The 21,546-nt window shown below is 33.0% G+C and overlaps 1 protein-coding gene across 1 annotated transcript in view; it reads right to left on the bottom strand.

The window, feature by feature from the left end:
* Window positions 1-6,100: 6,100 nt before the first annotated feature.
* Window positions 6,101-21,546, bottom strand: part of LRRC63 (leucine rich repeat containing 63) — a 78,088-nt gene continuing 62,642 nt past the window's right edge. Inside the window, exon 10 of the mRNA XM_023536723.1 lies at window positions 6,101-6,245. Within this exon, the coding sequence (XP_023392491.1) occupies window positions 6,101-6,245 (145 nt within the window). The remainder of the gene's footprint in view (window positions 6,246-21,546) is intronic.

Here is a 21,546-nt window from a genome sequence, read left to right on the forward strand (position 1 = left end):
TTTAATGATGTTAATTCTTCCTATCCATGAGCATGGTGTATATGTTTCCATTTATTTGTATCTTCATTTTCTGAGTACAGATCTTTTACTTCCTTGGTTAAATTTATTCCTAGATATTTTATTATTTTTTGATGCAGTTTTAAATGGAATTGTTTTCTTAATTTCTCTTTCTGATAGTTTGTTATTGGTATATAGCAGTGCAACTGATTTCTGAATATTTATTTTGCATTCTGCTACTTTACCGAATTCATTTATTAGTCCTAACATTTTTGGGTGGAATCTTTAGTGTTCTCTACATATAGTATCATGTCATCTGCAAATTATGACAGTTTTACTTCTTCCATTCCAATATAGATGCCTTTTAGTGTTTTTTATTGTCTGATTGCTGTGGCTAGAACTTCCAGTACTATGTTGAATAAAAGTGATGAAAGTGGGCATCCTTGGCCTGTTCCTAATTCTTAAGTAAAATGCTTTTAGCTTTTCCCCATTGAGTATGATGTTACCTGGGGGTTTGTCATATGTGGCCTTTATTATAAAAAGAGGTATGTTCCCTCTATTTCCACTATGCCGAGAGGTTTTATCCTAAATGGATACTGGATTTTGTCAAATGCATTTTCTGCATCTATTGATATGATCCTATGGTTTTTAATCTTTTGTTTTTGTTAATGCAGTGTATCACATTAATTGATTTGTGGATATTGAATCAAGCTTGTATCACAGGGATAAATCCAAATTGGTCATGATGTGTGATCTTTTTAATGTATTGCTGAATTCGATCTGCTAATATTTTGTTGAGGATTTTTGCATTTATGTTCATCGGGGATATTTTCTTTTTTCGTAATGTCTTTGTCTTGTTTTTGGAATCAGGGTAATGGTGACTTTGTAGAACGAGCTTGGGACCCTTCTCTCCTCTTGAATTTTTTGGAATAGTTAGAGAAGAATAAGTGTTAATTCTTCTTTCAATGTTTAGAAATTCACCTGCAAAGCCATTCAGTCCCTGATTTTTCTTTGTTGGGAGTTTTTGGATTACTGATTTGATTTCATTAGTAGTAAGCTGTTCAGATTTTCTGTTTCTTCTTGACTCAGTTTTGGGAGATTGTATGTTTCTAATAATTTATCTATTTCTTCCACATTGTCCAATTTATTGGCATACAATTGCTCATAGTATTTTCTTATAATCCTTTGTATTTCAGTGGAGTCAGTTGCCACTTCTCTTTCATTTCTGATTTTGTTTATTTGGGTCCGTCCTCTTTTTTTCTTGATGAGTCTGATTAAAGATTTGTCAATTTTGTTTATTTTTTCAGAGAACCAGCTTTAGTTTCATTGATCTTTTGTAATGTCTTTTTTTGTTGTTGTTGTTAGACTCTATTTCTTTTATTTCTACTCTGATCTTTATTATTTCCTTTCTTCTACTCACTTTGGGCTTTGCTATTCTTTTTCTTGTTCCTTTAAGTGTAAAGTTAGCTGTTTATCTGAGATTTTTCTTGTTTCTTGAAGTAAGCCTGTATTGCTATGAATTTTCTTCTTAATACTGCTTTCACTGTGTTTCTTTTGTCTCAAGGTATCTTTTGATTTCTTCCTTGATCTCATTGTTAACACATTTTTTGTTTAGTAGCATGTTATTTAGTCTCCATGTGTTTGTGTATTTTTCAGGTTTTTCTTTTAACTGACTTCTAGTTTCATATTATTGTGGTCAGAAAAGATACTTGACATGATTTCAATCTTATTAAATATACCGAGACTTGTTTTGTGGCCTAACATGTGGTCTACCTGGGAAAATGTTCCATGTGCACTTGAGAAAAATGTATATTCTGCTGCTCTGGGGTGAAATGCTCTAAAAATATCAATTAAATCCATCTGGTAGTATATCATTTAAGACCACTGTTTTCTTGTTGATTTTCTGTCTATTGGATCTGTCTATTGGTGTCAACAGGGTGTTAAAGTCCCCTACTATGACTGTATTACTGTCAATCTCTCCCTTTATGTCAGTCAATATTTACTTTATATATTTAGGTATTTCTATGTTGGATGTATAAATGTTTACTAAGGTTACAGCCTCTTGTTGGATTTATTCATTTATCATTATGTAATGTCCTTTGTCTCTTAATATCAACTTTGTATTAAAGTCTATTTTGTTTGATATAAGCATTGCTACCTCAGTTTGTTTTTTCATTTCCATTTACATGAAATATCTTTTTCCATCCCTTTACTTTCAATCTATGTGTCTTTCGATCTGAACTGAGTCTGTTGTAGACAGCATATGTATGGGTCTTGTTTTCTTATCCATTCAGCTACCTTATGTCTTTTTTTCCTGTTTTTATCAATACAGCTTTATTAAAGATTTTTGGGGCTTAGGAGGTATACTAGCATAGTCATCACTGACATTTAAAAGTGCATATGCTTATCTCTTGTTAAAAAAATAGTATATGAGATAACATATAATGTATCATGGCTGTGATCTAGAAAGAAATCTTTTTTTACCCTATGTCTTTTGATTGGAGCATCCAGTACATTTACATTTAAAGCAATTATTGATAGATATAGTTACTGTCATTTATTATTAATATTTATATATTTTCTCTTTTTCTTCTTAAAGAAGTCCTTTTAACATTTTTTGTAATACTGACTTGGTGGTGAATTCCTTTAGCTTTTTCCTGTCTGGGAAGCTCTTTATCTCCCTTTCAGTTTTAATTGATAGCCTTACTGAGTAGAGTAATCTTGGTTGTAGTTCCTTGCTTTTCATCACTTTGAATATTTGGTGACCATTTCTTCTGGCCTGCAAAGATTCTGTTAAGAAATAATCTAACAGTTTTATGGAAGCTCCCTTGTAAATAACTAGCTGCCTCCCTCGCAGCTTTTAGGATTCTCTTTTTGCCATTTTAATTATGATGTGTCTTGGTGTGGCTCTGTTTGGGTTCACTTTGTTTGGAACTCTGCACTTCCTGGGCTTGTATGTCTATTTCCTTCACCAGGTTAGGGAAGTTCTCCATTATTATTTCTTCAAATAGGTTCTCAATCTTTTGTTTTATTTCTTCTCCTTCTGTTACCCCTGTAATGTGAATGTCGTTCTGCTCGATGTTGCCCCAGAGGCCCTTAAACTATCCTCATTTCTTGGATTCTTTTTTTCTTTTTTGTTATTCTGATTCGGTGTTTTTCTAAAGATATTTCTCTAAAAATACTTGGTAGATATCTTTTAATGTCAAGGAAAACAGAGCTTCCTAATATTTTAATAGGCTGAATTATGTTATATTGTTGGAATTACCATATTTAACCAATTTAAGGAATACCTTCTTATAATTATTATGATGAAATAATACATGTATTTAATTTTGATTGTTTTAAATATTTAGTTTATCTATGTGTAATTATTATTATTTGTAACAGCTTATGGTTCTAGATTTTAGCTGCTTAAATTGTTTCTCCCTACTATTTGAAGTTCCAGAACTCTTCCTTGTGGAAAATCTATTTCATTTTGTTTGAAAGAAGTTAATTCTTCCTTTCCTGGTTCCAGAGAAGAGCATGTGACTCAGTCTTGGCCAATCAGAGTGTTTTGTCTATGAGACTATAATGTTTTTTCATACATGGATATGCTGAGCCAAGTTGAACCAATGAAAATCATCTCTAATAGGTTTTACAGTTACTATTTGGAATATATAGTGCACTTTTCTTTGAGGGTCCTGACTTCCCAGTACATAAACTTGGAATCAACAGTGGCCATCTTTGAAACCTAGAAATGAGGTAAATTTAAAAAAAAAAAAAAGTGTTGCTAAGAGATAGATCAATAAATAGTGATAGATAGGAAAATGGATGTTTCCTTAACAACACAGTTTAAGTTTCCAAGTTAGCTGTACCCAAAGACACAGGCACAAACTAATACTAATATATTTCCTTTTGTTGCTTCAACTGGCTCAAGTGGTATTTGTCTTTTATAACCAACATTCTTTGGTTAATAGCCTAGTTCTTTCTCAAACAAATATATTACAGATATTTTCCCCAGTGTGTTGCTTATCTTTTGACTTTATTTATTGTAGTTTTGGCTGTATAATTTTTTTTTTAATTTTACATAGTGAATCTGTTAATTTTTTCTTTTAGGTTTCCATTTTCTGAGCATGAGTGTTAATACCCTATATGCTACTAGGATTTAACCTTATTTTTTAATCTTGTTTTACAATTATGGGTATATTACATTTTTTAAAAATAATGAATTAATCTGTTATTATGCTATAAATATCTCTTCTAGATTGCATATGTGATATGGTAGTTACTTCTATATAAATAATTTTATTCTTTTCCTGGGAAATATAGCACATACTTCCCAGGCAAGGTTTCTTACTTCTGCTTCAAACCAAACTGAGTCTCAAAGAGAAGAATACAAGCATCTCAATTTCTTAAAATCAATAATCAGAAAAATCATTTTACCTAGTATATTTTATCTTTGATTTAAGTCATATTACTACTTGATATGCACAAACCTGACATAATGTGTATTTTCTGACATTTTCTGATGATAAGATAGATGTATAAATTTATGTCATTTTGTTAGGTAGTTAAGCAGACATGAGTGACAGGGGAACAAAGTAATAAAGGCCCAGCGATCTCCAAAGATTTCCATGAAACACTCATTTTATAGTTGTAAATCACCCTTGCATCCTGACGGGGGAAGAAAAGAGCAAAAAAAGCCATAAACATAGCAGGTTTAATCTGGCCAAAAATGCTTGTTCAGTAAGGATTACTCTGACCTTCTTTTCACCTCGGTGTATTTATATCATCATTATAATATTATGCCTATGTCTGGAAGTTCGTGAATCTAATTATAACAGACTAAATTCTGGGTAACTGCATGCACAGTAGGCAGAGAGTTATATAACAGCCAAATGTCAATCAAAATGGCCTCATGTGCCAATCATCTAGGAATGCCTTTGTAACCTCACATCATGGCCCTAATATAATACAGACCTCTCCAATTCTGTGTGGTTATAGCCTTCTTCACTGAAACACACCCTTCACTTGGAACACACTCAGACTTTTGTCTTTTCATTTCCAAAATTCCACGGGGCTGCAGCCTTCCTTGGCATGGCCCATCTCCTTCTAAAAATATACTTTCAATAAATCTTACTTTTCCTAAATCTCTCTGACCTATAATTCTTTACTGAGTTTGGCTGGAAATAACTGAGGGCCCCCTCCATGCCACTGAGGTGATGCCAGATTTCAGATAACTCCAATGGTAACGGTTTTATTTCATCAAGTTTAATTAGCAGTAACATTTTAGATTTAATAACACATAAGTGATATGTCATTCTAAAATTGTTATATCAAAATACTCTTTTACCTTTCTCTTACCAAATACTAATTCTTAAAGCCTTAAGTTCTACTGTGTGCATATATGGCTCTGCAATGTAATTGTGTAAGTCTTACTGTATTTTCTTGCCAGGCTATTACCAAAGGCCTGTTGAATACTGGCACTAGCCTATGGAGTCAGGCTTTATGAGATGAACGTCAGTAGAAGGGAGAGATTATACTAGTTTTCTAAGAGCTTAAGTAATGGATGCAAACAAGTAAATATAAGACTGGAATTTTATTCCCAAAAGCAACCCACAATTGAGATAGTTGGCACTGGATGGATTTCCACAGAAATGCACAAACGTTGGGAATTTGGATACATGACTTTGAGGCCATATGAGGCAAAACTCCACTGATGACTTTGAAATATTATCTTATCACTTAGAATGGATGCATGAAAAGGCCAGTTGTGCAATAAATTCCTTTTGCAAAGAATTATAACACTTTTTTATAGTAAACATGCTCTGAAAGAAATTTTCTAGATTTTCATTGAAATCCAAAAACCTTCACTAATTTTTTAAAAGTAATTATTCTGCAACATTCCCTCATAATCATAAACTTTCATAGAGAGCTAGGCTTACAAAGAAGATTCACAAGAGAAGACACTTCTCTTCTATACAGTACCTATTCTCTCAAAGAAATGAATTACTATATACATAAACACTAATGGCTTTTAAAGTGGGATTCAAAAATCATTGTATGATTCATCAAATCAGAATTTAAAACTACTCTCTTACCAGGAATACTATCTAAAATTAAACTATTTTTCTTTTACTTTTCTATAGCAGGAAGAAGAACAGACATGAAACATAACAGGAAGGTGTGTTGCTCCAAAAATATTGCAGGATTGGATGACACGATAACCATCAAATCTGGGACCATGACACCATTCACATCTGGTTGTGCTGCAATGGAGGAAACATTAAATCAACATTTAGTAAACTTATAATAAAAGAAATACATTTTGTTGATGCTACGAAGGAATCAAAGTAGTATAAAACATGGCTTTTATCATCATTGATCTTACCATCTAATTGAAGGACTAAGATATATGCAAGTGAACAATTAAATGCTAAAAATAAAGTAGATACGTGAGTATAAAACTAGTTTTCTAAAACAAAAAAGTATAGATTCATAGTACAAAAACACTCTAAAGATCAATCCCAATTAGAAAACAGTAATTATCCTTGGACAGCGTAATTAGAGAATTTTAAATTTTTTTATGATGTTTTTCTGCATTATCTCAATTTTCTATAATCAATATGTATTATTTTTATAACTCAAAATAAGTGTATCATTTTAAAAATAAAGAGATTAACATAAACTAGTGTAAGATTAGTGTTCATACATATTGAAAGCTAACAAATCAGTTTTAAAAGAAAGATGTCAACCCATTAGTACACTGACATTGGCATATGAACAGACTATTTACAGAAGAAGAAATCTGAATGTCCATAGAACACTGAAAAGTAAAGCTTCTCAATCAGAAGAATGTAATCAGAGAATACAAAATAGCAAAGAAATATCATTTCACAATCATCGGATGGGCAAAATGTAAAAATGAAATGGTACAAAGTTTGGTGAGGATGAGAACCATCAGGGACTCTCACACTTTCTTGTTGGAATATAAATTGGTATAATCACTTTGGAGAGCAATTTGGCGATTTCTACTTAGGTTAAAGATACACATATCTGTGAGCTAGAGACAATTGCATATTTGCATAAGGAGATATGCTTTAAAGTCATTATCGCTGACTTCTTGGTAATAGTAAAATTGGAACTAATCCAAGTGTCTACCAGCAAGAAAAAATATAAATAGATTGTAAATATTCATTCTGAGGAAAACTATGTAGAAGTTAATGAACTAGAGCTATATAAATCGATATGAATAAATTTTTTAAAAAGTTGAGCATAAAAAGTTGAAGAATAACATTTTGTGATAGTTACATAAAGTTTAAAACATGGAAACTAATACTACATATCTGTTAGAGGTTTTTTCTGACAACAACCAATTTTTCAATTTTCTGTAAACATCAACTGGGTGTCCTAAAATTCAATTCAATTCAATTCTGACACTAATTACCTGAAGTTAGTGCCAGACTCTGCAGATTTAAGAGCTCAGTCCCACAGGAGTCCCCTCACTTCAGATGTAGTTGCAAGTATGAGGTCCCCAGGTTACCCACACTTCTCTTCTACTTGGCTACAAATTAGGAGTTCCCCTGATAACCCCCCCCAGGTTTGATAATTTGCCAGAACTGCTCAGAAATCAGGATAATGCTGTACTTACTATTGCTTATTATAAAGGATACAAAAGAACAGCCAGATGAATTGAGATCTGAAAAAATCCTGAGTGCAGGAGCCTCTGTTGCTGCAGAGTCGGTGTTGGCATGTGTGAAGTCTGGGCACCACATGTTTGCTAACTTAGAAGCTTTTCAAACCTCTTTGTTTAGAGGTTTTTATGGAAGCTTCATTATGTAGGCATGATTGATTAAATGATTGGCAAGTAAATGAACTCAATCTCAAGCACCTCTCTCCTCCCATGCCCGAGGTGGAGAAGCATGGAGTTGAAAGTTCCAATCTTCTAATAAAAGCTTGATCTTTCTGACAATCAATTTCCATTCTGAAGTTATCTAGGGACCCTCCTTAAGAGTCACCTTATTTACATAAATTCAGGTACTGTTCGAAGGAGTTTATGACAAGCAATAAAAGATACTCCCATAACTCAGGAAATTCCACGGATATTAGTTCTGTGCCTTTAGAAACTGAGGACAAATACCAAATATTTTTTTCTTATACTACAATCTTGTTTATGTAAATATACAGATGTTATAAAAGTAAAACATGTAGGGGAATCATAACTATCCAGTAAAGAAGAGTGGTTACCTCTGGAACAGAAGCAAATTAGATTAGGGAAAGACCAAAGGTGACTTTAAATACACCCATAATATTTTACTTAAAAAAATCTAAAGCAAATATAATGAAATGATAAGAATTTGATAAAGGTGTTATTTTAACTAGATTCATTATATAATTAGCCTGCTTTTATATATATATATCACAATAGAAAAGCAATATATGCTAAATTATTAAATGAACACTCCTTAAAGGAAATTGTCTAGTTATGATACATGACATACTCAATCTGTTAGTCAAATCGAGGCTTTTAAAGGTGATCTCATAGAAACAGAGAGTAGAATGGTGGTTGCCAGGGGTTCAGGGAGATGAAAATGAGGAGCTATTACAAAATTTTAGTTATAAAATGAATACATTCTAAGGATATAATGTATAGCATGGGGACTATAGTTAATAGTAAGGTATCGTATACTTGAAATTTGCTGAGAGTAAATTGTAAGTATTCTTACCACATAAAAAAGAGGTAATTGTGTAAGGTGATGAATGTGTTAATTAACTTGATCTTTGCAATCATTTCACAATGTATATCACATAATTATTTTGTACACTTTAAATACATACAATTTTGTAAGGAGGGGGAGAGGAGAGGGGGAATGGAAGAGGAGGAGGAGGAGGAAGAGGAAGAGGATCCAAAACCAAACTGAGGCTTTTGAAACAACCTTCCTCTAATTGAGGCTTTTGAAATAAGCTTCCTCTGGCTGGGAATTGCAAAGGAGGAAGAAAATCCAGTTTGTAAACTGGGTCTCTGGAAATTAACTCATCAGTTTAAACTTGTCAAACAGACTGATGAGAAAAAATAGTTATTAGTACCAAACCTAAAATATGCTGTTTTTTCTTATACATACATACTTATGAAGCACTTTAAACTATCAATTAGGCTCAGTAAGAGAGCAGCAACAATAATAATAAATAGAGCAATTGTAAAAATATACTGTAACAAAACTTTTGTGAATGTGGTTTCTCTCTCAAAATATATCGTAATATACTCACTGTTCTTGTGATGATGTGAAATGATCCAATGCCAAATCTATTCCTGAGTCTGTGTAACTGTTCCTTGTTGTACTAAATAGCTTGGTGTCATTAGTTTTAGGGATCCCTTGCTGAAGTCTTCATTTAGGCTCAGTGCTTTCTGGTGCAACATTCTGTTGTCAGTTAGAACATGTTTTCCGCTCATCTTCCACCCATAAATTTAATACCTTTTCTATCTTAACTAAGCACTTATCATGGCCATAGCTTTTGCAGTTTGAGGTGTGACAACAAAACTAGCAAGAATTTCTTTTTCCTTCTCTACAATTTCATGGATAGAAGGTTTGTTCTTACCATAGACCTTAGCAACCTCAGCACACAATTTTTGTTTTCCTTATTAAGTAAAGAATTTTTACCTTTTCCTTAAAGGAAATACTTTATGGTTTCTCTTTGACATAACAGAATTGCTAACATCACTACTCCTTTGCTTTGGGGACATTATTAAATAAAAGGTTACTGGAACACAAGCACTGAGACTGAGATAGTCAATCCGATAACACAGAAAGCTACTAAGAAACAAATGGGCAGTAGTGTATACAGTGTGGATATGATGGACAAAGGAGTGATTTATGTTCTGGGTGAGTCAGGATCCGAATGGCATGAGATTTCATCATGCTACTGAGAATGGCACACAATTTAAAACTTATGAATTAATTCTGTAATTTTCCATTTTATATTTTTGGACAATAACTGACCACAGGTAACTGAAATCAAGGAAAATGAAACCATGGATAAATGGAGACTACTGTATTATGTTCCAGAAACTATCCTAGGTGCTAGAGGTAATATTAATAAACAAAATCATCAAGTATGTTTGTCTTCATGGAGCTTACATATGAGAGAGAACCAAATATGAAACAAAATAATTAGATAAAATACATAATGAAATGATAATAAGTGTTACAGAGAAAAATAAAGATGGAAAGGAGGATGAAATAAGGAGTACCAGTAATGTGAGGCACATGGTGTTCAAAATTTTTTTGTTTTTATTTTTAATTTACATGTTATATTTTTATTTTTCATTTAAAGTTGACATTCAGTATTATATTTATTTCAGGTGTACAACAGAGTGATTAGACATTTATATAACTTATGAAGTGATCCTCCTGATAAGTCTAGTACCCACATGACACCATACATAATTATGACGGTATTATTCCCTATGTTGACTATTTTGTAACTGCCAAATTGTACTTCTTAATCCCTTCACATTTTTTTACCAGCTTCCCAATCCCCTCCCATCTGGCAACCATCTGTTTGTTCTCTGTATCTATGAGCTTGCTTTTGCTTTGTTTGTTCATTTTGATTTTTAGGTTAACTTATAAGATTATATGGTATTTGTTTTTCTCTGTCTATTTCACTTAGCATAATACCCTCTAGTTCCATCTATATTGTTGCAAATGGTAAAATTTTAAACAGGGTGTTCATAACTATGTTGGGATTTGGAGGGAGGAAAAAATGTATGCATAAAGGTTGATAAGAGTCCTAAATACCTATCTTGCTTAGTAGAAAGTTTAGAGACAAAAAATTCAAATTAAAAACCAAATAAAAATTGTCAAGGCTGCTAATTAAAAATATGAAGGTAACTCCAAAATAAACCCTTACATATATGGTCAAATGATTTATAATAAGGGTGCAAGACAATTTAGTGGGGAAAGAACAGTTTTTTCAACAAATGGTGTTGGGAAAACTGGTTATCTACATGCAAAAAAATAAAGTTGGGCTGTTATCTCATACCATATACAAAAATTAACTCAAACTGAATTTTAAAAAAACCTAACTGTAAGAACTAAAACTATAAACTCTTAAAAGAAAATATAAGGAAAACTTCATGACTATGGCAATGAATTCTTGGATAGGACGCCAAAAGTACAGGACACAAAAGAGTCCTTTGCCCACTTTTAAACTGAGTTGTTTATGTTTTGTTCACAAGTTGTTGTTCTTAATATATTTTGGATATTAACTCCTAATCAGATATTTAATTTGCAAATATATTCTCCCATTTTGTCAGTTCCCTTAGTGATAGTGTCCTTTAATGTACAAAAAATTTTAATTTTGATGAAGTACAATTTTTTTTCTTTTGTGTCATGTGTTTTTGGTGTCATATCCAAGAATTCATTGCCATTGTCATAAAGTTTTCGCCTACATTTTCTTTTAAGGGTTTATAGTTTTATTTCTTACAGTTAAGTTTCTTTATCTAGTTTCAGTTAATTTTTGTATATGGTGTGAGGTAACAGCCCAACTTAATTGTTTTGTATGTAGGTTACCAGTTTTTTGGAAGACAACTGCAAAAGAGAGTTTGGCAATAAAAAGAGGTGACTCTAAGGGTAAAGCATAAGTAGGGGAGAGCTGTGGGCAGGGATAAATTGATTTTCATTATAGGTAGTAAATATTTCATCTTTAAAACTAAATATTTGTGCTGATTTAAAAATAAAATTAAAATTATATTAGAAAGAAAAGAAAACTTTGGTTGAGCAGGTCAATTACTCTTGGGAAATCCATCTTCAGAAAAAGTTTAGTAGCCTGAGTTATTGTTTCCTAATTACTTCTGACAAAATATTTTTATTACTCTCCCCATGTAAATGATATCTATTTTAAAAATACACTGTTATTCGGAAATTAAATTTAAATAATGAATATAATAATCTTATCAAAATTCAAAGATTTTTGCACAATAGTGAATTATGGAAGGCTATAAAGATGTTAAAAACATAGTGAATTACTTTTAGTAAAGATGAATTCCAAGTATTAAGTACTATCAAGGCTTATAGGTTAGTGGATTTGAGTAATGATTTTTAAACTGTAGTCTATAACTCTAATTAAATATTTTTATAATTTTCATGCACAAGAAAGTTAAGATAAAATTCTATACAACATGAGTCTTCTTCTGGCCCAACTCTCGACAAAAGTGATTCTCTCTCAGATTGAGGCGATATAATGCAGGTAGAGAAAGAGAGAGAGACAGATGGTGATAAGAAGCTATAAAGGACAAAAAAGAAGTATACAGCTGCTAATTGATAGGACCAAAGCCACTGGAGGAAGGGGCAGCAGAAACTGAGCTTTGAGCATTCCATGTGCTGGCATTATGAGAGTCCAGAGCTGAGCTGCAGTCTAGAGACCTTAGCAAAAGTAATACTTAGGAGATAAATTGAAAATTCATGACCAAAGCTAAAGGTACACATTAGAGGAAAAGGGTGGGGTTGAATGACAAATACCTCATTATTTCTATTTTTATTAATATCACTACAATCATCTTTAATGAGATTTAATCCTTGGTCATTTTTACTCCTCCCTCCCTCTCTTACTTGCCCCATGTACCTAGGCAGCTGTTGAGTTCACTTTAGTAATTTGACTTGTGTCATTTCCTACCTGTTTAGTCCCATGCCTGTTACTTGGATTTAATCCCTCCTTACTAGTCATAGACAACAGTGTTTTAATTGACCTTCAGCCAACCTTCCCCTACTCTAGCTCATCTTTGATACTACTGCTAGGTCTGCTCATGTTTCACTCAGTGACTCCATGCCCTAAAGTTGAAACTCTCATGCATTCCATGACCTCCATTAGCTACCTCCAACTTTCTTTTTAAACTTATATTTTGCTACTCTTCATAGATATTTTGTACTGGATGAACATTCATCTTTCTCTTTGCATACATCCCTTCTTTTACCTAACTTTGGTTCATTTCCCCATTTGGTTCCCTCTTCCTGGAATATCCCTTGAACACAGTATGTATATCAAAACATATATATTTTACTCATCCTTCTACGTCCTACGTTCCCAGCAGTTATAACCACTCCATCTCTAGCCCTTTTTATTTATCATTCACTAGTGTCACTTTTTAATTACATAAAAATCCATCCTTGTAAAATTTCCAGACAATATACAATTATACAGAGAAAACCACAAAATTTTTCCTTTATTTCCTCTTCAATCACTGTAACTATCCTCTTCAGAATAACTAAAGCTCTGGATGTCAGAAGAATGGGAGAGTGAGAGATGTCCCCAGATCTCTCCCCTTGAAATAATAAGCTGAACATCTAAAACTCAACAAAAAATATCCAACCTGCACGCAAGCATGTCTGAGTGAGGGATCTGTGAATATGAGCTACCACAGGTCAGAAACGAAGGAGTTGAGCGATAGAATGGGAGAAAAAAAGAAGCTGCCTCTTACAATTGGAGCTCCCTGCAGGAAGAAGGGGAGAGGATAAGGTGCAGTGGGTTCCCTGAACAGCTCTGCCTGAGAGAACTGTGAGCTCCTCGCAGCAGCAGAGCCTAGGGATCAGGGCAGAAAGCAAAGAAGTGGGGATGGCAGAGAAGCAAAAGCTGATGATTAACAGCCGCCATTGCAAAACACGAGGCTGAGCTGTAGCTCCCATCCCACAACCCAGAGGGCCCGTCTCCTCATATCCTCCAAGACCAAACACCACGAAGCCCCAAGGGATTATGAGCAAATGCTATCTTAACTGTTGCTAACACTGACAGGGACTGAGACTGAGGGTAGTGATCATGATTGAATATTTATAAGAAAAAAAAGGCATTATTAAGACTTTATATAAAGCAGGGATCCAAGAGATAAGATGCCACTTACTGGAAAAATACTTTCGTGCAACAGTATTCTAAACAGAGACTTTTAGAAAATAAATCTTCTTTCTGGAAAAAAAAAAAAAAAGAAAGCAGAATACACTTCCATTAATGCCCAGGCAGAGAAATAGTCCATTAAACACCACGAACAACCAAGATGAGAAGGCAGCTCAGAAACAAAGAGAAAAATCTCCAGAAAATGAGCTTACAGTCATAGAAATATACGACTTAAGTAATAGAGAATTCATGATGGTACTTCTGAAAAAACTCATTGAGTTCTGAAATGAGTCATATCAACAATTTCAGAAATTGCAAAAACAACTAGATGAGCAGAGCAAGGAGATTAAAACCTTCAAAAAGAACCAAATAGAACTCTGGAGACAAATAAAAAATAAAAAACAAAAAACACCACTGCAAGAGTTGAAAAATGAAATAGCAAGCTTGGGAAATAGAGTCAACCAAATGGAGGAAAGGATCAGTGATATCAAAGACAGAAATCTAGAAATAAATCATAAGGAAGAAGAGAGAAACAGAAGAATGAAAAATAATGAAAGAGAAATTCAAGAATTAGCTGATACCATCAGGAGAGGAAACATAAAAAAATGGGCATTACCAAAGGCGAGGAAAAGGAGCAGGGAATAGAAAGCATTTTCAGACAAATAGTTGATGAGGATTTCCCAAATCTAAGGAATGAGCTAGAACTTGGAATTCAAGAAGTCAACAGAACACCCAATTATCTCAACCCAAAAAGCCCTTTGCCAAGACACAAAAATCAAAAATCAACAACAAAGATAGAATTCTCAGGGCAGCCAGGGAGAAGAAAATTGTAACGTATAAAGGGAAACCCATTAGATTATCATCAGACTTCTCAGCGCAAACCTTACAAGCCAGAAAGGAATGGAATCAAATAATGTATCCAGCTAAGCTTTCCTTTACATATGAAGAAATTAAGACCTTTCCAGACATACAAAAATTGAGAGAATTCTCCACTACGAGGCCTGCACTACAAGAAATTCTGAAAGGGGTCAGTTCATCTAAAATAAAATAATACATAATACAAAAATACATAATTAGGAGTAAAGTGACTATCAGGCAAATAGAAGGAGAGGAGTACAACCCTTACTAAGAACAGGGCATTGTAAGCTTAAACAATAAGAAGAAAATTGCTATAGCAAGGTAGTAATGAAGGTTCAGCATACATAGAAACAAACTGAGATAACAATGACTAAAAAGGGGAGAATTCAAAGATCCAAATTCACAAAGGGGAAAGGTGATAGGTACACACAGAAGAAAATAGACCACTGTATACATATAACTACCTTTTTCATATTTGTAATGGTAACTATGCACCATAGAGTCAGAACTGAAGTATATAACATAAAACAAGAAGAATCAGAGGCAAAACCCACAAAAGCCAACCAAAACAAAGAAAACAGAAGCACAAGGACAAGGAAGCAATGGAAACACCAAGCTACCAGAAAGCAAAGGATAAAATGGCTATAAGAAGACCTCGTATTTCAATAATCACCCTAAATGTAAATGGACTGAACTCATCACCAATAAAAAGACACAGAGTTGCAAATTAGATCAAAAAACAAAACCCAGCCATATGCTGCCAGGAGACCCATCTCAGCTCCAAAGACAAATATAGACTCAAAGTGAACGGGTGAAAAATGATATTTCGAGTAAATGGCATTCAGAGAAAAGCAGGAGTAGTGGTACTAATATCGGATGAAATAGACTTCCAACTAAAAAAGGTAAAGAAAGGTACTGAGGGACACTTCATAATGATAAAGGGAAGCATGCACCACGAAGACATAACACTTATTAATATCTATGCTCCCAATCAGGGAGCCCCAAAATATGTAAAGCAATTACTAATAGAACTAAAGGGAGAAACAGACCAAAACACTATCATAGTAGGAGACCTAAATACTCCACTATCGGATATGGACAGATCATCGAAACAGAAAATCAATAAGGAAATAACATCCTTAAATGATACATTAGACCAACTGGATATAATTGACATTTACAGAGCCTTCCATCACAAAACAGCTGTTTATACATTCTTCTCTAGTGCACATGGAACATTCCCAAGAATCAACCACATACTGGGACACAGAAATAGTCTCAACAAATATAAGAAGGTTGAAGTCATACCAACCATATTCTCTGATCATAATGCTTTGAAATTAGAGATCATCTGCAGAAAGAAATCAGGAAGAACCGCAAATACATGGAGATTAAACAATATGCTACTGAAGAATACCTAGGTCAGAGAAGAAATAAAAAGAGATCAAGAGATACATAGAAATGAATGATAATAATAGTACAACATATCAAAACTTTTGGCACATGGCAAAAGTGGTCAGAAGAGGAAGTTCATATCATTACAGGGCTACCTCCAAAAACAAGAATGAGCCCTAATAAACAACCTAATGCTTCATCTTAAAAAACTAGAAAAGAAAGAACAAATGAAGCCTAAAGTCAGCAGAAGGAAAGAAATAATCAAAATTAGAGCAGAAATAAATGAAATTGAAAACAAACAAAAAAATAGAAAAAATAAATGAAACAAAGCGCTGGTTCTTTGAGAAGATTAATAAAATTGATGAATCTCTGGCTAGACTCACTGAAGAAAAAAGAGAAAGGACACAAATAAACAAAATCCGGGATAAAAGAGGGAAAATTATGAATGAAATCACAGAAATACAAAAGATCATACAAGAATACTATGAAGAAGTATTTAATACCAAATTTAATAACCTAGAAGAAATGGACCAGTACTTAGAAAAATACAGCCTTCCTAGACAATCAAGAAGATCTGGAAAATCTAAATAGACTGATCAGCAGTATGGAAATGGAAACAATCATCAAAAACCTACCAAAAAGTAAAAGTCCAGGACCAAATGGCTTCACCAGTGAATTCTACCAAACATTCAAGGAAGATTTAATACCTATTCTCCTCAAACTCTTCCAAAAAATTAAAGAGGAGGCAATACTTCCCAACTCATTTTATGAGGCCAATATTACCCTGATACCAAAACCTGGTAAAGATAACCCAGGAAAAGAAAACTACAGACCAATATCTCTCATGAATACAAATGCAAAAGTCCTAAATGAGATACTAGCAAACTGAATACACCAACATACTAAAAAGATTATACACCACAATCAAGTGAGCTTCATCTCAGAGGCACAGGGATGGTTTGACATACACAAATCAATTAAATAGATATACCACATAAACAAATTAAAAATTAAGAATCATATGATTATATCAACAGATGCAGAAAAAGCCTTCAATAAGATACAGCACACATTTATGATCAAAACACTTAACAAAATCTGCATAGAAGGAAAATACTTTAACATATTAAAGGCCACATATGACAAGTACTCAGCCAACATTATGCTTAATGGTGAAAAACTAAAAACCTTTCCTCTAAGATCAGGAACAAGGCAAGGCTGTCCACTATCGCCACTATTATTCAATATAACATTGGAAGTCCTAGCGAGTGCAATTAGACAAGAGAAAGATATAAAATGAATCTAAATAGGAAATGAAGAAGTCAAACTGTCACTATTTGCAGATGACATGATTCTCTATACAGAAAACCCTAAAGACTGCACAAGAACACTACTAGAAACAACAAGAAAATACAGTAAAGTCTCTGGATACAAAATCTACATTCAAAATCCATAGCGTTCCTATACTCTAATAATGAAATGTCAGGAAAAGAAGTGGAAAAAATAATTCCTTTTGCAATTGCAACAACAACAACAACAACAAAATACCTAGGAATAAATCTAACGAAACATGTGAAGAACCTATATATTGAAAACTACCAGAACCTATTAAAAGAAACCGAAGAAGATACAAAGAAATGGAAAGATATTCCACTTCCTTGGATTGGAAGAATCAACATAGTTAAAATGATCTTATTACCTAAAACATTATACAGATTTAATTCAATCTCCATCAAAATCTCATCACATTTTTTAAAGAAATAGAACAAAAAATTATCAGATTTGTATGGAAGCACAAAAGACTCCAAATTGCCAAAGCCATCTTGAGAAAAAAGAATGAGGCTGGAGGCATCACCCTGCCCAAGTTCAAATTATACTATAAAACAATAGTAATCAAAACAGCATGGTATTGGCAGAAAGATAGACACACAGACCAGTGGAACAGAATTGAGAGTCCAGAAGTAAACAAATAATTTTTGACAAAAACACCAAAAATATACAGTGGAAAAAAGAAAGCCTCTTCAATAAGTGATTCTGGGAAAACTGGAAAGCCATCTGCAAAAGAATAAAACTAGACTGCTGTCTATCACCATGCACCAAAATTAACTCAAAATGGATTAAGGACCTGAATATAAGAACTGAAACAATAAAATTCATAGAAGAAAACATAGGAACTAAACTCAAGGACCTTGGGCTTAAAGAGGATTTATGAATTTGACCTCAAAAGCAAGGGAAATAAGAACAAAAATTAATGAATGGGACTACATCAAACTAAAAATCTTCTGCTCAGCAAAAGAAGTCAACAAGGTAAAGAGACAACCATCTGAATGAGAAAATATATTTGCAAGCAACACTTCCGATAAGGGCCTAATATCCAAAATATACAAAGAATTCATACGACTCAATAACAACAACAACAACAACAACAAATCACAAATGATCCAATCAAGAAATGGACAGAGGACCTGAACAGACACTTCTCCCTAGAGGACATATAAATGGTTAACAAACATATGAAAAGATGCTCAACATTGATAGCTATTAGGGAAATGAATATCAAAACCACAATGAGATACCACCTCACACCTGTTAGAATGGCTATAATCAACAGGACAATAATAACAAATGTTGGAGAGGATGTGGAGAAATAGGAATCCTGCTGCTGGTGGGACTGCAAATTGGTACAGCTATTATGGAAAGCAAATTGGTACAGCTATTATGGAAAGCAGTATGAAGGTTCCTCTAAAAACTAGGAATTGATCTACCATATGATCAGCAATTCCTCTACTAGATATTTACCCCAAAAACTTGAATACTCATATCCGAAAAGATATTTGCACACCGATGTTCATAGCAGCATTATTCACTGTGGTCAGGACATGGAAGCAACTGAAATGTTCTATGATAGATGATGATTGGCTAAAGCGGCTGTGGTACATATATTCAATGGAATATTTCTCAGCCATAAGAAGAGATGAAATACTACCATTTGCAACAACATGGATGGACCTCGAGAAAATCATGCTAAGCGAAATAAGCCAGACAGAAAAAGTTGAAAATCACCTGATATCACTTATATGTGGGATATAAACCTATAAGCAAGAAACAAACAGGACAAACAAACAGATTCATGGATACACACAATAGACTAGTGGTTACCCGAGGGTAGGGTTAAAGGGTAAGGGGGGAGGTAGATGGAGTAAAAGGGGTCAAATACGTGGAGACAGAAATCTAACTATAGGCAGTGAACATACAATGGAACATATATATGCCTTACCATTAAAATGTACAGCTGAAACTTACTGAATTTCATTAAGCAATGTCATCATAATAAATTAAAAATAAATAAATAAGCAAAGACATTTTGGAAAAAAAAAGGTATAACTAACACTCTTAGCTTGGGTTGTGACCTCTAGTTCCCAGACACGACTATTTTTTACATAAATGGAATCTCTCTTTGTGTATTCTCTCGTCTGTATATGTCTGTGTGTACAACTTGCTTTTCTAACAAAATATCTTGAACAGCTTTCTATGTTAACACATTTTGTTTTAGTTAATGGCATCACGTTCCATAAAATGTGTAGACCATAAATTATTTACCGTTTTTTTATTGATGCCCATTTAGGCTGTAAATATCATTCCTGTGCTTGTGTTTCTGTAAGACAGAATTCTATAATTTTAATTTCTATTTTAAGGGATAATTATGATACTATTAAATTTCCTTCCTAAAAGCTTTCATTAATTTATAGCACCACCAATGCTACATTATAATCCTTTTTTGAATATCCAAAGCCAACACTTAATAAATTTTTTACTATTTATATTATAGTTCCTTGATTACTGGTGTGACTTAACATTCTTCATGTTTGTCAACTATGAAATGCGTACTCTTATCACTTAAGCACTTTTCTGAGTTGTGTCTTTTCTTGTTAATCTGTGGGAGATATACATGTATATTTCAACAGTTACAAGAATGACAATATCTTCTTTCATTTAATGGCTTGTCTCTTAATTTCATTGTTGGTGTCATATTATGTGGAAAATTATACTTTTGTCAAATTTATGAAACTTTGCTTTACTATTTCTTGGTTTTTGTTTATGGTATCATTCCCTACTGTGAAGTCATACAGATAGCCTCTTATACTTCCTTGTAAAGGCTTTAAAGTTTTGCTTTTCATATTTATATTATTAATCTAATGTGAAATTTTGTATATAGATTAATATATTATTAATCTAATGTGAAATGCTTTTGTATATGACATATACATAGGAAGAAAGTCGTCTTCAGTGATCTTCAGTTTTACCACAAGATATTTTACTTAACTTGTGTAGAGCTTTCAGTGTCTGTGAAATTATGTCTTTTCTTCTGAGAGTTTACAGTCATTATTTCCTTGAACAATGATTCCCAGCATTCTCTCTATTCTCATTTTCTGGGATTCTAAGTGTATATCTCCTTTACCTCTTGTCTGCATATACACAATAATTTCTTCAGATCTCTCTTCATGTGTGTTTAACCAAATACTAATTTCAACTATTACCCATTTTAGTTTCTAGAATTTCACTTCATTTAAAATTTTTTTTTCATATTTGACTGGTCATATTTGATGGTCTTTAGTACTTAAGCATTTAAAAATTGTTTTATTTCTTTAAACACAAAGACCTAAAGCTATTTCATATTCTGAAACACTTCGAATATGTTAGATCCTTGGAGATATGTGTTTGTTAATTGTTTTTGCTTACTTTTACTCTTGGTGGCTTATTTCTTCATGTATTTAGAAATTTAAATTGTGAAATAATATTTATTTGAACTCAATTTTTTGAAATTTTCAAACTCTAAATTGAGGATATTTCTCTCAAAAGCATTTGTGGTGAATTCAAATCTCTAGGTCTCATACCTGTTTACCATTCATTAGATAGGTTTTAATTATTTTTAACATTTTTGTCTTTGGAAATTTTTCTTACTTTCTCATGTGCATTGACATCTCATTGCATTAAAATTAGAAAATTTATGGCCTGGTTACTTTTTTATTGGTAGATTTTAATCACTTTTTTCAATTTCTTCAATGATTACTAGTCTGTTAAGGTTTTCTTCCTTTTATTGAGTCAATATTGGTAATTTATATATTTCTAGGAAACCATTTTACTTAAGCATACAACAAATATTTGTTAAATCAGTAATACAGGCACTGATGATTGGTACTGCAGTAAAACTAGTTTTACACCATTTGAAGGAAATAAGTGATAAGCCTGAGAGAACTGAAAGTGTATGGGGTTTAAAATCCTTGTCCTGAGATTAGGCACTGATTCTCACACTGGCCATTGATCCCTGGGGAAGAGAAGTTGCTCCTTATATGTCTGCTCTATTCCTAAAGAACCTTTTTCTTAGAATTACACACTCTTATGTCATTAGCAATTCATAGAAAATAATTATACTAC

Source organism: Pteropus vampyrus, unplaced genomic scaffold, assembly GCF_000151845.1.
Source record: "Pteropus vampyrus isolate Shadow unplaced genomic scaffold, Pvam_2.0 Scaffold167, whole genome shotgun sequence".
Taxonomy (NCBI): Eukaryota; Metazoa; Chordata; class Mammalia; order Chiroptera; family Pteropodidae; genus Pteropus; species Pteropus vampyrus.